We start from the raw sequence: 21,406 nt of genomic DNA on the forward strand, positions 1-21,406 counted from the left end.
TTCTTTGCCATCTGAAGAACCAATGCAGATCGGTCGGGCACGCCTTTCCGAACAGGAGAAGCTACGGAGAAGGGCTGCTGGGTTATGTCTCTACTGTGGGGGAAAAGCTCACTTTAACCCAAGATTCCCAGTCCATAAGCCAGTCAACTTACACGCTGCGCCACAGGGTATATGCTGTTTGGCATGCCACTGCGGCAAACTTGGAGAAGAGTTCCCTGGCGCAGAAAAAGTTTGCTGACAAGAGAAGGATTTCTTCCCCTCCATACAGTCCCGGTGATAAAGTTTTTCTTTCCACACGCAACATTCGTCTCAAGATTCCTACACCCAAGCTTGGTCCTAGATTCATCGGTCCCTTCCCTATCATCGAAATCATCAATCCTGTGGCTGTTCGTCTTCAACTTCCTCCTGAATTGCGGATACCCAATGTTTTTCATGTGTCCCTGCTTAAACCTGCCATGTCTTGTTCTTCTTCTTCTTCCCCAGCTCCTGTTTTGGTTGACGATCACAAGGAATTTGAAGTCAAAAGAATCCTGGACTCGTATTTCCCGGGGCACTCTTCAATATCTTATCGAGTGGAAGGGGTTCGGTCCTGAGGAGTGTTCTTGGGTGAGAAGTTCCGACGTACATGCTCCTGTCCTGGTTCGTAAGTTCCACAGACTCTTTCCTTCCTCCCCTAGCCTCGGTGGTCCTGAGGCCCCCCCTAAGGAGGGGGGTACTGTAATGGAAGATGGCGAACTCACCCCACGCGATGTCCAAGATGGCGACCTCCTGCTCCACCATGCGGTTCTTCCTGGTCGCAATGTGACGGCGTCAGAAACGAGTCGCTCCCGGATTGGTCGCCGGCGACGGAATGGACGCCGGCGTCAGAATGTGCGTCGGCGTCAGGACGCTAACGTGAGGACGCCGGCGTCAGCGTCATGACGTCATCGCGTCAAGTTTTGGCGCTAACTTTGGACTATTTATTCTTGACTGCCCTTTACCTCCTTGCCCAATTATAGGTCTATCTTGCATAGTTCCTGGGTGTGATTTACTGCTTTCTGATTATCTGTGTACCGACTTCTTGCCTGATTTACGACTCTGATCCTTGCTGCCTGTATTTGACCATTTGCCTGTTTTCGACCATCCTCTTGATAAATCCTTTTGTACCCGGACTTGGTGTTATTGCCTCCTCCTTGGTCCGCACTACATCGGAGCCTTCGGGCCCTGACAAGAAGTTACGCTTGTATATGCTAATAGGAAGGAGGTGGGGAGAGTTTTTGGTTCATTTGTTTGGAGACCGCGGCTAATTTAAATATTGTTTCTAGAAAAATAGGTTTTTATTTAAATGGTTGTGTGTGAACACTTATGGCATATAGTGTATGCATTATATTGGATGATTACTCCAGGTAATGCTACTACTTCCACTTGTTAATGTGGTTAAAATTAGAGTCATAAATAAAAATGACAATAGCTTATTTTAGAAAGCCTTAAAAAAGAATGTGGTTTTTATGCTGTTTTAAATTTATAGTTAAAAGTCATTTAAAATGTCAGCAGGGTTAAATACATATCCTGGTTAAATACATAACCAGCAATACAGCATGAGGTGTTACAAAATTGTGTCTTAATAAAAACAAAATAGAGGTTCCCCCACCACTCAAAAGCGATAAAAGCCATAACAATGGCATTGAGTAATAGAATTGTTCTATAAATGCCTGATCACAAAGCAATCCTGTAACTGATCAGTAACCAGGGTGTATGTGTGTAGGTTTGCTTGTGCATTATTGAAAAGGGATTAACGTTTGTATTATTTTCACAAATATTTGAAGCTTCAGTTAATAATTTCTTTCTTGACTGCCAGTCAATACTACATGGGTACATCTTACAGTAGCTGCTGGTCTTTTTAGCAGATTGGAAAGTAGACATATTTTGGGCCACACTGGTCCTCCTCCATCATGTCCAGTTTTATCAGACTAACCTCCTATCTAAGACAACTATTGAAAACAAAGCCCACCCATGTCACAATTGGTATTTCATGTTTGCAAATGGGGACTTGTCCTGCCCAATAAGGCATTTTAAAAGGTTGGTATTTAAAGGGGACCTCCACAAAAACGTAACTTAAAGGGGACCCGTCACCCAAAAAAATGATTCAAAATCCTATTTTATCACATTAGTCAAGCAAAATGAACTTTAATTACACTGTTTAAATGATTTGAATCTTGTTTCCTTCAGTCTGGGAATTCAAAATGATAGCAAGCAGGCAGCAGCCATTTTGTGGACACTGTTTTTAAGGAAAGCCTTGCATCATTTCATGATCTTGTTTGTGCACCAGAATGGGGGACCCAATGTCCATTCCCATGCCCTGGCTACACAATTAAATGGTTAAGTGAACGGGGGAATGTGTGCAGAGCAGTGACATCTAGGAAGTGCTGAATGGAAAGTGAAAGTAATTGTCTGCCCCGCCTCTATGCCCATGACAATATTTGATTGACATCTGAGATTTTTAAATGAGCTTACAGCAGCTATGAATGCTTTAATAAAAAATAGAAATTGGATTTCATGTTTAATTTTAAAAGGACTTTTATTATACAGATTTTTGTGTCTGGGTGACAGGTCCACTTTATGCTTTTTGAAAAGTAAACATAATTTCAAGCAACTTAGCAATATACATCAATTAAAAAATATACAGACTTTTCATGATTTTTAATGGTTTCTAACAGTTCCCGAAGCCTAGCCCCCTGCTCAGTGTTTTAGTCCCTCTTTCCCTGCCAGGATTTCAAATGAGAAAGAGAAGAACTGTTCAAACAGCTGGAGTTCAGCATAGAAAATGGCATTTATTTATACTTTTTGAAGAAACAGGTAACTGTGATGGGTATATTAGGGGTTTCTGTGTTATGTGTGCCTCTATCAAATTTTGGTTTGGAAGCCAGAGTTCCCCTTTAAGGCTAACATAGTCCAAGCAGTGTTCACACTTTAAGCAGTTTAGAATGTTGGGAACAAAACAAAAGACAAGCAGATGCACAGACAGATGTGACTCTATATAAAAACTAAACCGAAGAACAAGCAAGCTAAGAAACGTCAGTGAAGTTCTGCAATATTTAAAACCTAAGACAAGGTGCATCTAGCTTAACCAGCTATGTAAAGCTCACCAACAGAAAAGTGCATTTACAGAAAAAAAGTCACCTGAAATTGTTCCAAATGTTTTACATTGAACAAGCTCACCAACAGAAGTGCATTTACAGAAAAGAGTTACCTGAAATTCTTCCAAATGTTATACATTTACCATATCTTAAACACTGCATCATGCCGACACAAGGAAGGATGGTTACAAAACATTATTTACACTTTTACAAACAAGACGTGCACAGTAAAAAGATGTTGTGTTTAACCAGCCCCTGCTAACAATGTGCTCGATATGTTTTAGCAGGGACATTGTGAAACATGCAAGCAGGGACATTGTGCTTTACTAACAGTATATACAGTTACATGTGAGCCAATATGTACCATTGCAGAGGAGCCAAGACACAAAAGGAACATTGAGCTCTGCAGCTAGTAGCAGCAGAAGATTAAAAGTGACGTTTGCAGTAAATGTAATTAATGGTTTACATAATGGTATTCTGAGACAATTTGCATTTGGTCTTTTTTTGTGGTTTTATATTGGCTTCTGCAGCTCTCTATTTTGCAATTTAAAATGCTATCTGGATCTGATCACTGTCAACAGATCAGTGGTTTAGGTCCAATAACACCAAAAAAAAACTTATATACTTTATGCACATGGAGAAATTTTAGTGCAGCAACTTCAAAAAAAAAAAAAAAAAATGCATGGCAGCAAGAGTCTAATATAATTTAAAAACACTGAATTCTAACCAGCTTATGCAGTATGTGATCCTGGCAAACCTGAATCACAGTTTTAACCGAAAACAACATACTTATTTTAATGGAGAAGGAAAGGGAGGGTAACTGGGGGCCATGTTCTTAAGCATCCACCAGGGATTTGAGATGCTTATCTCTGGCATCCCCTATGCTTCTACATTCTCCTGTCTTTTGCATGATACGATTTTTACTCGAGCAGGTAACCATACATTATATCCCAATACAAACTAAAATGATTCAATCACAGAAAAATTGTTTGGTTTTGCCCGATTCCATAAATGAGGGTAGTGCTGTATATTTTGGGCTTGCACTGGATTCCCTCCAACAACCAGATTTTTTTTTTAAATTCTTCTTAAGAGAAGTAGAAAAAGGCTTTAGAGTTACTTAACTGACTGTTCTGCAAAAATATTAGGTTATTTGGTTAACGTCCCCATAATCTCTAAAATGTGGTTCTGGGAAATAAGATTACACAGTCTTGAAAAAGTGCTAAATTCCTCATTAACTCAGCAGACCCTTTTTTTCATGGATGTTAACCTAAAGAAACCACATACGTTTTAGGTTACAAAATATAAACAGGAATTAGGTGGTATACAGTGGTTTCCTCAATATTTGACAACACATTTACTTTTTTGCACAGACTTCTGCTAATGTCCTGAACTTTGGTTCTAAATTATTTAAAAAGTCCATTCTGTCCTCATCTCGAAAGTCACTGCAGCATCCAACAGATCCTGCCGCAGACCCTTTTCCTTCAAAGTTGTATGACAGAACATAATCATCTCCATGTTGTTGTTCCTCATTCTGTCCACACATGTATAATTTCTGTGGGAGAAAACATACCTAGGTCAGTAAGCCAAGCTTAGTTAAAGCTAAAAGCAATTCTGGTATATGGATAGCTGGTTAATTGAAAAGAGAAATACATCATACTAAAATATGTATAATATATATTTTATCACATTGTTATAGAGATATTTGCAATATTCATACTTGTTTTGATCAAGAATGTATGTGTGTCATTCTGCAAGTGCTGCAGTTCGCTTAGTCAGGAAAGACTACAAGGGCATGGCTTTTTTTTTTGCTTTTTTTGATGTTTATGTGTGGCTGTCTTTAAAGAGAGTGTAATAACGAGCTCTAATAGCCATAACGGTTTGTTGATAATGTAAGTTTAATTTGAAGTTGCTGCTACATGGCTGGGAAAAAATGTGCCCAGCTTATTATATAATTCGCATTTCCAACAGTGATCAGTGACTACACAGATATTGCTCTGCTTTAAAAGGACAAATGTTCGCTCCCTATATATAGGTTGGATTGCGGTTAATTTAATTGTCCCATCCACGTGCCAAAAAGGGGCTTCACCAAATGAAATTTCAATTTCGGACAAATGGATGTATGAAGGATTGCAGGATTTTTTTTGACGCTGTCACCAGGGGAGCCACACATGGCTAGACACTACGGCAGTTTTGTCGAATACCGTCACACTGTCCAAACACATCTAGACATGCAAGGCCTCCTTTTATTATCTAAACTTTTTTTTAAAGGGCATGTAAAGGCAAAAAAATAAAACCCCATTTTACTTTCTTTAATGAAAAAGAAACCTATCTCCAATATACTTTAATTAAAAAATGTGTACCATTTTTATAAGAAAATGTATGCAGTGAAATTCTCACTTCATTTACTGCTGTGGATAGGAATTGTCAGATGGTCCCTAACTGCTCTGCAGGGAAACAATCATACTTATGAACAGCAGGGGGACCCCCGGCCTTACTTCCCAGCCATGCAGAACTCAAGCAGCTTGTTTTTTTTTCCCTGTAGAACAGTCGGCGACTGTGTAGAGATTTGTATTGGGTTTTATTTTTGCATTTACATCCCCTTTACCATTTCCAACTGCAGCTGCAGGGACAAAGATATTGGAGCCAGATTAAAACAGATAAACTGGCATTCTATTTGGAGAATTATTTTGCTGCAGCCACTGGTTCTGCAGAGTTGGAGAAAGTTTGTATTAAACAATACAAAAACTATAAAATCCACATTAGATTATGTGACAACACAGGACCCAGTGCAGTCTGCATATTCTGATTATTAAGTCTTGCTGTATCAGCTTCTGGCAGAAATTATTTGACTTGTGCTGTTTTGATAATTTGTGATGATCCCTAAGCAGCCCAGACCACACTGTGCATGGTCTTGGTCTTGCAAAGATGTTTAACAAAGTTATAAGATGGTGACCTCCTGTGGCCAACTTTGAAAGCATAAATCATTTATTTTATTAGGCTTGTGGTGCGGTAAATTCATGTTTATGTTTAGTATACAAAATACAGCATTTCTAGCCTTATTCTATTTTAGACTTTAATTCCTTCTTCTTTTTATTCTTTAATAAGCATCAACAAATTTATATTCCACACTTCATTATACATTAAGTACAAATACAAACAATGGCACAGGAAAAAAGGTTACAATCTATAGATTAAAGAAATTGTGTTTATAATCCTCAAACCCCTCCAAATGTATCCCTCCACCATCTCACTGCAGGAAAATGAAGAGTAGGTCAGTGGAGCTGGCTTCAGGAATGCCATCATGGAATATGCCCAGTTTAATACTAAGTCAAAATGTTTGCACACTCAAAACAAAACAATTGGACATAAGGGTGGTTTGAAAAAATAATTTTTACTATTGTTCAAGAAAACATTTTACATGGATAATGCCATACAATACATGGCGCAATTTATACAATGTTAAAAAGTAGCATAGAAAATCAAACACCCATTAGTCTCATGTAGCAAGCAAGAAATCAGAAAGGAAGAGGATACACCTACCAGAAAAATGAGAATGGCCCCAACGTTTCGGCACCAAGGCCTTTGTCAAGGGGATTCTCAGAAGGCCTTGGTGCCGAAACGTTGGGGCCATTCTCATTTTTCTGGTAGGTGTATCCTCTTCCTTGCTGATTTCTTGCTTGCTACATGAGACTAATGGGTGATTGATTTTCTATGCTACTTTTTAACATTGTATAAATTGCGCCATATATTGTATGGCATTATCCATGTAAAATGTTTTCTTGAACAATAGTAAAAATTATTTTTTCAAACCACCCTTATGTCCAATTGTTTTGTTTTGAGTGTGCAAATATTTTGACTTAGTATTGATATTGGTTACCTTTGGTAGGGGTAACATTTGTTTTTGCACCTCTTGCTAATTTTTGAACGTTTTTGGTGTGCCCTCCATCTATTATTAACTATATATGCCCAGTTTAAGCCAGGCAGAAAAAAACCTAAAGAGGAGCCAATCTGTATGTGCTGGATTTTTAACCAGGTACGGCGATAAGTGATTTGAGTCCATTGTTGTGTGGTTTTGGAGGGAGGCCTTTGGCGATTGCCACGGGTTAGAAGCACATTTGTAATGTCTTTAAAAGTGACCGACTATAATTTGCCAGATAGTTCTGATCAACTTGGAAAAAGAAAACACTTACTTCATCAAGATGGTTGTTCATAAAACTATGCCAGTCTGTATAGTTTACTCTGTTCACATCAAAGAACTGTTGTTGTCCTCCTCCACCCATAGAAGTTAAGGTAAGGCCTCCTCGGTTATCCTCTGCAGTGTTTAGTTGCCCTGTGGTTTTTCTTGTATGGATAGTTTGTTGTATAATTTGGCTTCCACTTTGTCCTTTGCCACCTGAAACAGATGGAGCATTTCCACTACGGTGTGCATCTGTTACATGAACAGGAACTTTGAAATTTGAATCCTATGGAGAACGATACACATTAAAGAAATTCTGTCATGATTTTTATTATGTCGTTTTTATTTCTAAATTACACTGTTTATACTGCAAATAATTTACTCTACAATATAAAATTTCATTCCTTAACCAGCAAGTGTAATAGTTACAACAGCTAGTGCTCCAAGGGCCCACTAGAAAATTTGATATCTGGGACCCACTTTCACAACTGACAGAGATAAATGTAGTATGTTTCTATTATTGGCTTATAGCAGAAATACCTGGAGTAGTCTTTATTTCTAAATTACACTGTTTACACTGCAAATAATTCACTATACCATGAAAATTGTCATTCCTTACCCAAAAAGTGTATTTTTTTAGTTGTAATATTGGTGTGTAGGCAGCCATCTCAGGTCATTTTTCCTGGTCATGTGATTTCAGAAAGAGCCAGCACTTTACGATGAAACTGCTTTCTGGCAGTCTGTTGTTTCTCCTACTCAATGTAACTGAATGTGTCTCAGTGGGACATGGATTTTACTACTGAGTGCTGTACTTAGAGCTACCAGGCAGCTGTTTTCTTGTGTTAGGGAGCTGTTATCTGGTTACCTTCCCATTGTTCTGTTAGGCTGCTGGGGGTGGGGGTGGGGGTGATACCACTCCAACTTGCAGTAGAGCAGTAAAGAGTGACTGTTTATCAGAGCACAAGTCGCATGACTGGGGGCAGCTGGGAAACGGACAATATGTCTAGCCCCATGTCAGATTTCAAAATTAAATATCAAAAATTCACTTTGCTCTTTTGAGAAATGGCTTTCAGTGCAGAATTCTGCTGGAACAGCACTATTAACTGATGTGTTTTTTTTTAAAAAAATTTCCCATGACAGCATCCATTTAAAAAGAGTTGAGAAGAAAAATCAAACACTATAATAGATGGGGCAGAGCTGAAAAAAGGTGTTTTGGAACATTTAAGGATTCTCCAGGCCAAAATAAAAGGCTAACAAACCTACTAATAGTTACAAATATTCACTGGAATAATAGCTGCCGCATATGTACACATGACAAATACATGATTTATTTACCATCACATCTGCTCCTGGTGCCTCAGTGTTGGTTACAATTAGATTCTGTTGTGCTGAATCATCAGGAAAACTTTTTTTACCCTTTGTAGCTGCGGCACCACACAGGCAAGCACACAAACCACCTATTTGAGGAAACAAAAGAAAATATATTTACATCATCTTGTAAACAATCAGCATTTTGCTACTTAGAGAATGAAAGCAAAGGTCTGCTTTTGCTTTAATTAGAATTTAGAACCCATTGTCGCAAATGAACCTCATGGAACAAATTTATTAACCTTGAACATCACAGCACCACATATAATTCAATTCCAAGGTATTTAAAATAATGGAATGAATTTAGAGGACCCCATACTTTGGGTTTTGCACCCTGGAGGAGTCCGACCCTCTCACTGGATAAAAGGGACCAACTTAAACTGTGTCTGGGTTTAAATATGAAACCTGTAGGTCCCCTTTAAATGACAGCACTGCGATACATTTTAAGTATCCCTTACGTCTGTATGACCTTACTAGTCAGGCCCCAAAGAGGGCATAGTTCAACGGAAGGAACATTTAACAGTGTTTGCTTCACAATGTACTGTTGTCTAAAGGGAGAATCGCAAAAGTTAAATAAGACCACCCTGTTCTCATTTGCAGTCATGGCAATAATTTAATATATAAACTATAAGTGCTTAACTGGACAAACAAAATACAGAAATATCTGTATACTTACATAAGAGCAGGGCAAAGAGTAATGCAGCCAGCACCATCACTAGAATAGCCCATCCACCAAGGGCAACATTGTTTGAAGATCTTATATTACCAACACAGTTCTCATTATCAGGGCAATAGCATTTCCTAATATTCATAATCTGTGTTTGGCCATATCCTTGCTGATCTGTTATGATTAGTGGAATTTGGTAATCTCCATCTGGAACCCCATCGGCTCTTATATAAATGGCTGTATCTGTCACAGGAAAAAAGGAGAGATAGACATAACTATACAAATACATACTGGAAAGTTAAATGGGCAATCAGATCAGTGCTTTACAATAAATATGTCTTACCATTAATTCTTTCTATTTTAAACTGATTTTGCAGGTTGGGGATATTGGTGGAATCAATTTGGAATACGAAAGGTGCACTGTTAGGAACTCCATCTCGGTCTTCGGCCACAACCAGACTATAGGTTCTACCACTCTGGCAAACAGTTGTGTCAGCCTTTGAAATGTTTGGATAGTTATCATTAACATCTTCCAGATATATTACAAGTGTTCCAGTGCCTGTCTTGCCGCCTATATACAGAAACAGAAATTGTTAGAAGATCCAGACACAATGCAGCTTACATCATTAAAATCTACTCAATCTAATCAAAAGACTATATTGCCACTTACTCTGATCTACTCCAATTATAGTCACATTATGCTGGTGTCTTGGTGCCTGATCCGTTTCATAATCCAGGATTCTCGCTATTGTTATGCGACAGGTTGTTGCATCAATATTTACCCAGTTAAGTGTATCCAACTGTTCCGAAAACCTGTAAAGATAATGGGAGTGACTTACATTATACTTCCAGTCTACTAAAGGGTTACGCTACATTCAGATTTTTATGGTGAAGGAGAGGACATTTTATGGACCTGCTTTATTGGCCATTATCCTCAAGCAGCATCATACCACTATACCTGTTGATTTCTTACAAAGGTGATATAGAAGCAAGTGTCAGCTTAGAAGGGAGACTATAGCTGCTTAGCCAAGACATACCCCCATATAGTAAAAGCCAGAGTTCGCTCAGGTGCAGTAACTAATACATATCAATAAGATGTTTTCTTGTAAGTAAGGATCTGTTCAAGGAAAACTATACCCCCGAAATGAATAATTAAGCAACAGAGTTTATATCATATGAAAGAATCTTACCACTTGAATATATATTTAAGTAAATATTGCTCTTTTAAATCTCTTGCCTTGAACCACTATTTCATGATGGTCTGTGTGCTGCCTCAGAGATCAACTGACCAGAAATACTACAACTCTAACAGGAAGAAGTGTTGAAGCAAAAACTCTGTCATGTGATCTAAGAAGTATAGTTTGTTTGGTATGTTTGTGTGCACAGTGAATCGTACGATCCCAGGGGGCAGCCCTTATTTTTTTAAAATGGCAGTCTTCTATTTATGATTACCCAATGGCACATACTACTAGAAAAGTATATTATTATGAAAATGGTTTGTTTACATGAATCAGGGTTTTAAATATGAGCTGTTTCATGCAATATCTTTTTATAGAGACCAACATTGTGTATGGGGTATAGTTTTCCTTTAATGCTACATGTTGATTTGTTATTGCAGGTAAGAAGATCTGTAACTGAAATCTTATAAGGCCTTTGTTCTGCCGGCTGATTGATCCAATTGAATACAACTTTTTTTTGTAATCCTGCTCTTCTTTAAAACAAATGTACCAGCCTGGGTCACATCAGTAGTGAGTAGACTGTATTCATGGCACTCCACTCACAATGATTTTCAGCGGCTTGTAGTTGGCTATAATCAGGTTTGTTTTCCATTGGGCAGGTAGGTATGTCTTCCCGTCCCACTAAGCGAAGATCAAAACCAAATGGGTAGTCCGCAGAGCAGCTCTCCACATTATGAGCTGCTTTTTGTTATATCACAACCCATTCAGTTAACTGTTTATTTGTTTTTGCCTTGATCATAAGGGCAGGAAGTAGAATATGATTTCACTATTATTTTCATATTTTGCCCTGTTTAGTGCAATAACTCACAAAAGCAGTAGATATGTTTCACTTAAACAGACAGCATTTTCAATACAAGCTCTATTCGTTGAACTAAATGTTGAAAAGAGAGGCAGTGTCTTTGGACCATATGTAATGGTTTGTTTAGGCTTGTTCCTATGTTAATAATTGGTATGTTAATATACTGTTGGCTACTATATATTATTGGCTACTACCCCCAATCCACATTATGTTTCATCAATAAGGCATAATAATTACAATGATAGTAGATGTATAAACTGGGAGGTATTTAAGAAGGTATTAAACAAGGTATTTACTGTCAAGCCCTCTTCCAAGCACTCTTAGGTCTCTTTAGAGCAGCTTCGGCCGTCACACATACTGCATACACCACCCCAAAAAAAGCCAACAAGATGTGCAGCAATATAAAAAACCCACTTCAGTAAAAGTACTAATAGAATTCTTTTTAAATATAAGGAAGGATGCGCTATAAATGGCTGCACTGTACTTACTGTATGCCATCACTGTTCTTCGTTTCTGGGTCTTTTGCTTGACATCTATATATTTCAGTCCCTACTGGTGTGTTTTCTCTCACTCTTATCTCTTTGATAGTTGGTATGAACTCAGGTCCTTCATCTACATCTTTAACAATTATGGTGACAGGGATGGTGCTCATGCCAGAACTTTTCACCCCTGAATAGTTTATAACATCAACTTCATTGGTGACTCCCACCAGTATTTGAATCCTTTTTGTTTCCTCATAATTTAGTCCCTAAAAAAGCAAAATGCAGTTAGTCATTCTTGGGGACAATGCAAATTGATGGATACATATTGTACAGGTATTGGACCAGTTATCCAGAATATTCGGGACCTGGGGTTTTCCGGATAATGGATCTTTCTGTAATTTGGATCTTCATACCTTAAGTCTACTTGAAAATCATATAAACATTAAATAAACCAAATAGGCTGGTTTTGCTTCCAGTAAGCATCAATTATAATGTTTATTATTTGGCTCAAATGCAAGGTACAGTCTAGGATCAGTTATCCAGAAATCTCCGAATTACAGAAAGGCCATCTCCCATAGACTCCAAATCGAAATTTTAAAAAATGACTTCCATGACTTTTCTCTGAAACATTAAAACAGTAGCTTGTATTTGATCCAAACTAAGATTTAATGAACCCTTATTGGAGGCAAAACCAGCCTATTGGTATTTAACGTTAACACGATTTTCTAATTGACTTAAGGTATGAAGATCCAAATTATGGAAAGATCCGTAATCCGGAAAACCCAGGTCCCTAGCATTCTGGATAAATTTTTTTTAAAAACATGGGTTATTTGCACAAAGTGGAGTCTATGGGTGACTATCTTTCTTTAATTCAGATCTTTCTGGATAATAGATCCTATACCTGTATATTAAAGATGGTGCTTATGTGCAAAACTAGAGAGTTTATTTTGTCCAGTCTACATTTCAGTTTAGGAGTAAAGCTGCCCTCATTTTAGAATGGGACAGCACTGCAAGCCCACAGAACCACATGATTTTCTATAGAAGTCCATTCAAGAGTTCTCATGGACCTGCAGTCATCTGGCCAAAAGTAATATATGAACCCCTGCCTCAACATCAAACTTGACAAACAGAAATGTAGACTTAATGCATTTAGTCATAAAAATAAACAATTTTGAATGAGATTATCAAACAAATATGTAATTAATTAACTCCTTGTGGGTGATTTTTTTTAATCCCCTATAGAGGTGACAGAAAATACTGAAAGTTTATATATGCACGTAAGATATTTTCATTACCTACTGATCGAATGTTTACGGTTTCAGACATAGGTGCAATTTAAATACATTGATTGAGTGGTTGTTGGCATACAAATCACACAGCAGTTAAACTTGTATTTCATGTGAATGCTTTAGGAACTTCTGATTAATATGTACCTTTTCGACCTTGAGACATCCCTCATTGGTTTCAGGATTTGTACCGATACTGAAATATTCTCTCTCATTTCCCTGAGTGATGTAATACTTAGCTCTCCAATTGGGAGAGTCGCGAATGTCATTGTCTGTTATTGGTATGCATAAGAGGACCATTCCACTTTCATTTTCATTAACTTCTACCTGGTACTGTAAGAAAAAAAATATATATTTTATTAAAGGCAACTGAAAATGGAAATACAGTTTAGCGCATTTTGAAATGAAAAGCTAGAGAGTTATAATGGGGTTAAAATTTACACCAATGGCACATTTTACATAAATTAGTATCTCTCTCTCTCTAAATATAAAATGGGCCATTTGTTGAAAAAAACCACACGGCTAACTGTGCTCCCCTACAGGGCACACTGTACCAATACACTTACGTACACAACCGACACAGGGCATTTTAATGCAATTGGACCCTTGTACTTAACATCAACTGAACAGCATGCTGGTAAGGGGTGTCTAATGGACATGCTAGTTACTCCTTAAATTACATATCCGGAACCTCCCCTTGATCATCTGTATATAATATTTTCTTTTCCCCTATTCTCTAACCTCAACATTTTAACTTTGTTCTTCCAGTCTGCCTCTTCCCCACTTGTTGTGGCTTTAATTACCAATTTCATTGATTAACACACCTTTCCCAATAACTCAGCCCTTAGGGAATTTACTTGTAAACACCTTGTTTCTTTTCATATAAAGACTACAGGGCTATTCAAATTGCATCCGTGGACTGAAAGTTACCCACAGGCTGGCAATTGTATGCTACAATTTTCTCATGTATTCTTCTAATTCTGTTAAAGGGGTTGTTCAACTTCCTAACACTTTTTTTCAGTTCAGTTGGACTCAACATGTTGGGGTGATACAATACATTTCAGTTGGGAGATTTAGATAATGGTCTAAATGATGGTTATAAAAACTGCTAGAATCCTAGATGTAAAGCATTACACAGTCCCTGCTTTGTAAGGGAAGAAAAACTTCAAAGATTAATTATACTTCCTTGTGCAAACAGAAAAGCGACTAATGCTTTCAAAATAGTCCTAATGGATTACAGATGAAACGGTAGAGAAGAAAAGGAAAAGGGCTATTGGCACAACTTACAGACTTTTGCACAAAAGTGGGTGGATTGTCATTTACATCCGTAACAGTTATGGATACTGTTCCAGTCGAGGACAAAAATGAACGCTGTCCAGGCATATCCCGAACTCCAATGATAAGGACATAAGACTCTATGGTCTTAAGGGGAATAAAGAAGAGAAAACATTGGTAAAATAAGAGCTTTAATCCATACATCAATGAAACGTTAACACATGGACCATTAAAAGACAGAGCTGGCAACCAAATATACATGCACAGCAAGATTACTACAAATCATTTGCAGATTTTTCATTGCCATGATACAGTGACCATTACTAAGCGTAACTGAATTTGCTGCTGAACTATGCAAAGTTAATCTAAATGTAATGGGCACAATTTTATATAAACTGTTAAATGAAGTTTAGGTTAATGATGGCAATACATCCAGCTTCTGTCAATGGTCCTCTAAATGGTATATAAAATATTGGGAAAATAATCCTATAACCACACCGACCTTTATTACTTCATTTATATTTGTGCCATGAATTTCTGCAGTGTAGCTGGCCCCTCACTGCACTAACATAACATGGATGAGGTTACTTTAAAGCAGTAGCTCGTGAGCAACATGTTGCTCTCCAAACCCCTGGAAGTTGCTCCCAGTGGCCTCAAAGCAGGAGCTTATTTTTGAATTTCTGGCTTGGAGGCAAGTTTTGGTTGTATAAAAACCAGGTGCACTGCCAAACAGAGCCTCAATGTAGGTTGAAAATGCACATAGGGGCTACCAAATGGCCAATAACAACACTTATTTGGCACCACAAGAACATTTTTCATGCTAGTGTTGCTCCCCAATTCCTTAACTTCTTGAAGTTGCTCATGGGTTCAAAAGGTTGGGGATCCCTGCTCTAAAGTCAACGCACTATGGCCTAAGCTCCCTAAGCACTTGGTTCCTAATACTGCTGTTTCAGAACAGCCACTGTGTACCTTCAAACCATTTATTATTGAGGGTTTGCCCCTGGTTTTTCAGGATACACAGATGACGAAGGAGGCAACTCCCTGCCGCTGCAGGGCACGTAGGCTACAAAACCCTTTAAGAAAACCACACATTGCTGCTAATTATACCTACCATGCAACCTGGTGTTAAGGGTTGCCATTCTTACATGGCAAGTTCTAAGGAACAATATTACATGGCAAGTTCTAAGGAACAATATTACATGGCAATAGTCTGGAATACTAAAGGCAGCTCTTTAGAAACATGGATCATGACAGGGTAACCAACTGATTCAACAGGACTGTGGAAACTTATGGAAATCAGTCAGAGACTGGCTATACTCAGGATAAATCAAAGTTCCCCAAAGTACGCATATTCTTGTTTACCTGCTCAAGCTGTGGGTCTCATGTGCATGTGCATCCAGACCCCACTTTTCTACTGGTGGCTTGAAACTATTATTATTTAGACTATTACTATTTAAAACTATTATAATTTAGACTGACTAGCTAGACCGAAACCCAGATAAACAAGATATTATATAGTTGTTGCAAGTTATTATCTTAAATATTTAGTGAAATACATTCTTTGCTCGTTTCCTTATGGGAAGCATGTTTCCTGGAAGAAACCAGAGACCCCATTTAATGTATAGGCAAAAGATAAAAATAAATATATTTTATAAACTTCAGCTACAAATATAGATTTAAACTGCCTGAAAAAAAGAAGAGTTTACCTCTCGATCAAGTCTGTTTGAGGTTGTAGTAATAATCCCAGTTTCTGGATGAAGAGCAAACATTACAGGTGATGGAGGAGTCTGTGAAATAATACTATATCTGAGGGTAGTGTGCAGGGTATTGGGTTCATCCTTGTCCAAGGCCTTGACTCTTCCTATTATTACACCTGAACAATATACAGAAAAAAACACAGCTGAGATATGTTTAAAGAAAAATAATTATCATCTTTAGCTTATAAGTCCCACAACTTTATAACTCCTTAATTACCTGGGTAAATACAGGTATAGGATCTGTTATACAGAAACCTGTTACTCAGAAAGCTCATCTTTCATAGACTCCATTTTATTCATTTATTTTTTATTTGACGTTTATTGATAGGTTATCGCCTTGAATACAGAACTGCGTATTAAAGTATTATTGTACATATCTTTTCATACAAAAAACAAACAAGAAGTACCGAACATAAAAAAGGTAAGTCAAAGTACAATATATATATATATATATAACATAAACAACAGTGTAACAAACAGCACTGTTTCATTCCTAATCTGAGTTTCTTATTCCCTTTCTTATTGTGTGGGTCTATTGGTTCTAATCACGATCTATAAGGTAAGTATTGCTAATACTTATAATATCGAGTTTTTCTAATACTTGTTTCTCTCTTCTGTCGTTGAATACAAATTTATTTCTCAATATATTTGCGCCAGGGCAACCATACGGCTGCATAGTCTAAGTAGGTGTTGTGGATGGAAGCTGTTATTTATTCCATTAAGGATATTTATTTACTAAAGCATACCAATTTTCTATTGTTGGTGGGTTTTCTTTTCTCCAGTTCATAGGTATCAAAGCTTTTGCAGCGATTAAGAGTTGGAGTAAAAGAAATCTTTTTGTAGTATCTTTTGATTCATAGCTATAAAAAAAACAATATTGCAAAAGCATCTAGAGTAGACTCTGTGTCCCATACATTTTTCAGGATTGTCACTTATAGGAAGTCAAGTTTTGTTGTTTTTGCATTTTTTTCCCATGTCTGTTTTATTTTTTTCTTCTTGTTTTTAGATGAGCCCACCAATGTCCTTGAATCCTTTTTTTATATCTCCGTTCTTCAACTTCTGCTTCTGTTAAACCGAGTTTCTGGCAAAAGGTGGGTAAATCTTCTGGACTAGTTATATTCGCAGCTTTTCCATCCTTTGAAACTTGTATTCCAAATGGGTACATCCAGAGAAAAATGAGATTTTTCTCAATATATCCTCTCCCTCAAATGTAACCCTCTGTTGTTTTCTGGCCTTAGTTAGGATCTCTTCCTTTACTCGAAACCTCGATAAACAACATATAACATCTCTGGGTTTTTCTGTGGTAAGGCCCTTTGGCCTAAGGGCTCTGTGTACCCTTTCAATTTCATTATTGATAGTTGTCGTGAGTTCAGTATTTGCTGGAACAACCAGATTATAGTCTCTTGGAGATTACTCCCTTTAGGAAGTTCAGGTAGGCCTCAAATACGTAGGTTGTTCCTCCTCCCTCTGTTATCGATGTCGTCTAATCTGCGTTGCAGTGTGTTTATTGATTTAGCATAGTGAGTATTGGCAAGATTAAACACTTCTATTACTGTTTCTGCAGAGTCATTTCTAGCTTCCAAATCATTTAACCATGCATTAAGTGATACAATTTCTGCTTTTATAGTCGCCACCTCTTCTTTCACAGTGCTTTTTATTTGCGACATCATCTCTAATAAGTCAGTTTTAGTCGGGAGGGTTTTTAAGTATGCCAAAGTGTTTGTTTCTGAACTCACTGATTCACTGTCTGATTCCGTTGCAGAGTCCTTAGTGTGTTGTGACTCTATCTTGGGAACCGACGTGGCCTTATCTCCATCTGACGGGACTTTAGGAGCCTTTGCGATTCGGTAGGTTTGTGTGTCATACCTTCCTCTCCGCTTTGGTGGACTGGATATTGTTTTAGAGTTTGCGTATGTGGAGCTCTCTCACCACGCTTCCATCTCGCTCGGAAGTTAGCTCCGCCCCCCAAAGACTCCATTTTAATCAAATAAATTCTACATTTTTAAAAATGATTTCCTCTGTAATAATAGAAGAGTACCTTGTACTTAATCCCAAATTAGATATAAATAATCCTTGGGGGCAAAACAATACCCTTTATTAGTAGATTTAAGGTTTGGTAAGGTTTTCCAGAGCATTCTGGATAACAGGTCCCATACCTGTACTTCAAAAACAAAACCATTCATATTGGAAATCTCTGCTTTCATCACTTCAGACATTAATATGTATATTCGAAGCCCCTCCCCAACCCTCCATGACACCATTCAGACATGCTGTAATGTTTACGAATATAACACAAAGTGAACATAGATATAGTGGAAGAGAGAGAAAGCAGCAGCTCTATATATTATATATATTGTATTGTTACAGTATATAGGCATGAGGGTCAATGATTAGAATTGTACTAACAAAGAAGAACAAAACAGGGGAAAGTAAGAAATTGCCTTATAGTTGAAAGAGAAAATCATGCCACACATTTAATGCTTTAATGGGAGAATGTAAAAGTCGCAAAGAGCAAAACACTTTGCACAGATAAGAATTAAAATTTGCATTTTGCAATGTAATACTCTAATTTAAACTGGTATTACATTGGGAATTTTCATTGCGCATTGCCCACTTTTAAGAAGTGCTTGAAGGTGTCTTAATCTTTTGGCGCAAACGTAACAACTTTTTCAGTAAGAAGTTTTATTACATTCACTGCTCACTGGCGCAAAGTAAAAAATTCGCAAATCTTCTTCCACTGTCGGAAGTGGTTGCTAAATAGTTTTCAGGTTCACAAAAGCTATATTAAATTTGTTCACAAAGAGGCATAACTTTTCGCATCGCAAATATTTTTTCTGTTACCGACTTTTATTACATTGCCCCGTAAGACTCTTTTATCGCTTACAATGCAAAAATGTTATAAAAAAATATTTACAACATTTCTGCGCTTTCAATTTAGGTAATTTAATATCTTTTTACATGCGTGACCCAGAAAGCTCCAAATTGTGGGAATTTCATCTGCCAAAGACTCCATGTTAATCAAATAATCTAAATTTTAAAACATATTTCAATCCCAAAGTGGGGCTGAGAAAGGGCTCTGACCTGAAACATGTATGGGCACATTTACTAAGCTCGAGTGAAGGATTCGAAGTAAAAAAAACTTAGAATTTTCTAAGTTTTTTTTTTGGGTACTTCGACCATCGAATAGGCTACTTCGACTACGACTCGAACGATTCAAATTAAAAATCATTCGACTATTCGACCATTTGATAGTCGAAGTACTGTCTCTTTAAAAAAACTTTGACTACATACTTTGCCACTTTAAAGATACCGAGCTACAATGTTAGCCTATGGGGACCTTTCCCATTACTTTTCTAAAGGGTTTTTTGATCGAAGGATTTAATCGAAGTCGAAGGATTTTACTTTGAGGGTCGAATATCGAGGGTTAATTAACCCTCGATATTCGACCCTTAGTAAATGTGCCCCGTAGTGTCTGCACTGCTAAATAAAGAAAGCACCTGCAGTTTAAATTACTGCCTCTGAAGCTGTTTATTCCACCCATCTCTTACCCTGATTGCCTTGGGAGTGTGACACAAACTCCAGGAAAAAAAACTGTCTTATTTCTATGTAAACATATCCACATATACCTTTGTACTAGCAACCAACAAATCTTTGCCAAACTTGTGATTTCACAAAATTTCCAGAAAATTCCTCAAAAGTTGCTATTTGGCTGAGTTTGTGAGAAAATCAAATTGGATAAATAGATCCTTGTATGTGAATATCTGCGAACATCTGCTAAAATGGTTTTTCACTGTTACAACACCCCCTCAGACTTTGCATTTTTAGTACCGTAACTCCTTCATGCTCTATGACATAGAAACAAAACTTTGCTTTGCACAGTTTTCATAGATACCACCTTTTACCAGATGGGCAAAAATATATTTGGGGTTTTTAGCATTTTTGCTACAGTTGTAACACCACAAACATGTCAAATAAAACTCTTAGCTTCTGTAAGCATTTGCTGAAACACAGCTTGGTGATAAAAAAAAATAAATTTTATATATATATATATATATATATATATATATATATATATATATATATATATATATATATATATATATATATATATATATATATATATATATATATATATATATATATATATATATATATATATATATATATATATATTCCACGCAGTCTGATGCACACCCAGCCAACATCCATTAATGCCTGGGTGCAGGTTCACACGAAGTAATATAAAGAGGTACAATAAACCGCACTCCAAGGTCTTCTCAAATGTGTTTAAAGGTGAATCTTTATTATCTTCAACGTTTCGGCACCATGACTCGGGCCGTCATCAGGAAGTGAACATAACACAACAAACACACTCCTATATACTTGAAAATGGCGCCAAAACTCGCCAGTGACATCATCAGTGGGCGTGGCTAATTGAGTGTACAAACCCCAACGTGCAGCAGTGAACATAAGTGTCAATCATTATATATCTTTAACGTTGCCAAGTGTATTATAATCCATACATATGTGGCTGTATCCTATCTGTGCTTCTCACCTGCGGTCAAGTGATTACAAGTGCTGATTTTCGTGCGTGCAACATAATACGTGCCTGTATGCCTTTGTAAAGGCATCTATATGCAAACTCGATTAAAAAAATCTAAGAGATATATATATATATATTTTTTAATTAATAATAATAATAATAATAATAATACTACATTCTTGCACTTGCCCATATACTTACCATGGCTGGCTGTCATCCCTTGAGATTTTACAATGTCAAAAGCTATGTAGGACGATTGATTGTTTGATGCACAGTAGCAAAAGTAGAATTATCAGTGGGGGAAGCTTTTTTTCACCATAATGGTTATAACATGTACTCCGCTGTCTTTAACACTTTATACGGTATTATAATCAAATGTAATGCTCAGTGCATAGCCTTTTTGTGTTAGAGGCATGTGTAAAACCTCATTTCCAACTTATAACTGCAAAAACTGCATAAACTTTAAATGAGAAGCAACTTTTTTTTAAATAATTACAAAAATAACTGGCTATACAGTATATGGAAAGATCCTTTTGCTTGGTGAAGTTGCCAAACATACAGATCTTTCTCCTAGCAGGCTGATCCAAACATTTGGCCCCCTGGCCAAAAATTGGATCACAATAGCAGGAAGCCACTAACTGATATTCTTAAAGGCATTAACTGAATCAGTCATCACAACATCACCCGGCACTGCATTC

At 37.2% G+C, this 21,406-nt stretch overlaps 1 protein-coding gene across 1 annotated transcript in view; it reads right to left on the minus strand.

The window, feature by feature from the left end:
- Positions 1-4,182: 4,182 nt before the first annotated feature.
- The window catches only part of dsc3.S (desmocollin 3 S homeolog), a gene marked incomplete at its 5' end in the record, with an annotated part of 34,724 nt that continues 17,500 nt past the window's right edge, over positions 4,183-21,406 (minus strand). The window contains 10 exon segments of the mRNA NM_001095736.1: positions 4,183-4,668; positions 7,307-7,579; positions 8,629-8,750; positions 9,338-9,571; positions 9,672-9,899; positions 9,999-10,141; positions 11,854-12,113; positions 13,281-13,466; positions 14,421-14,555; positions 16,115-16,281. Of these exon segments, the coding sequence (NP_001089205.1) occupies positions 4,471-4,668; positions 7,307-7,579; positions 8,629-8,750; positions 9,338-9,571; positions 9,672-9,899; positions 9,999-10,141; positions 11,854-12,113; positions 13,281-13,466; positions 14,421-14,555; positions 16,115-16,281 (1,946 nt within the window). The 3' untranslated portion in view covers positions 4,183-4,470.

Source organism: Xenopus laevis, chromosome 6S (genome assembly GCF_017654675.1).
Source record: "Xenopus laevis strain J_2021 chromosome 6S, Xenopus_laevis_v10.1, whole genome shotgun sequence".
Lineage (NCBI taxonomy): Eukaryota > Metazoa > Chordata > Amphibia > Anura > Pipidae > Xenopus > Xenopus laevis.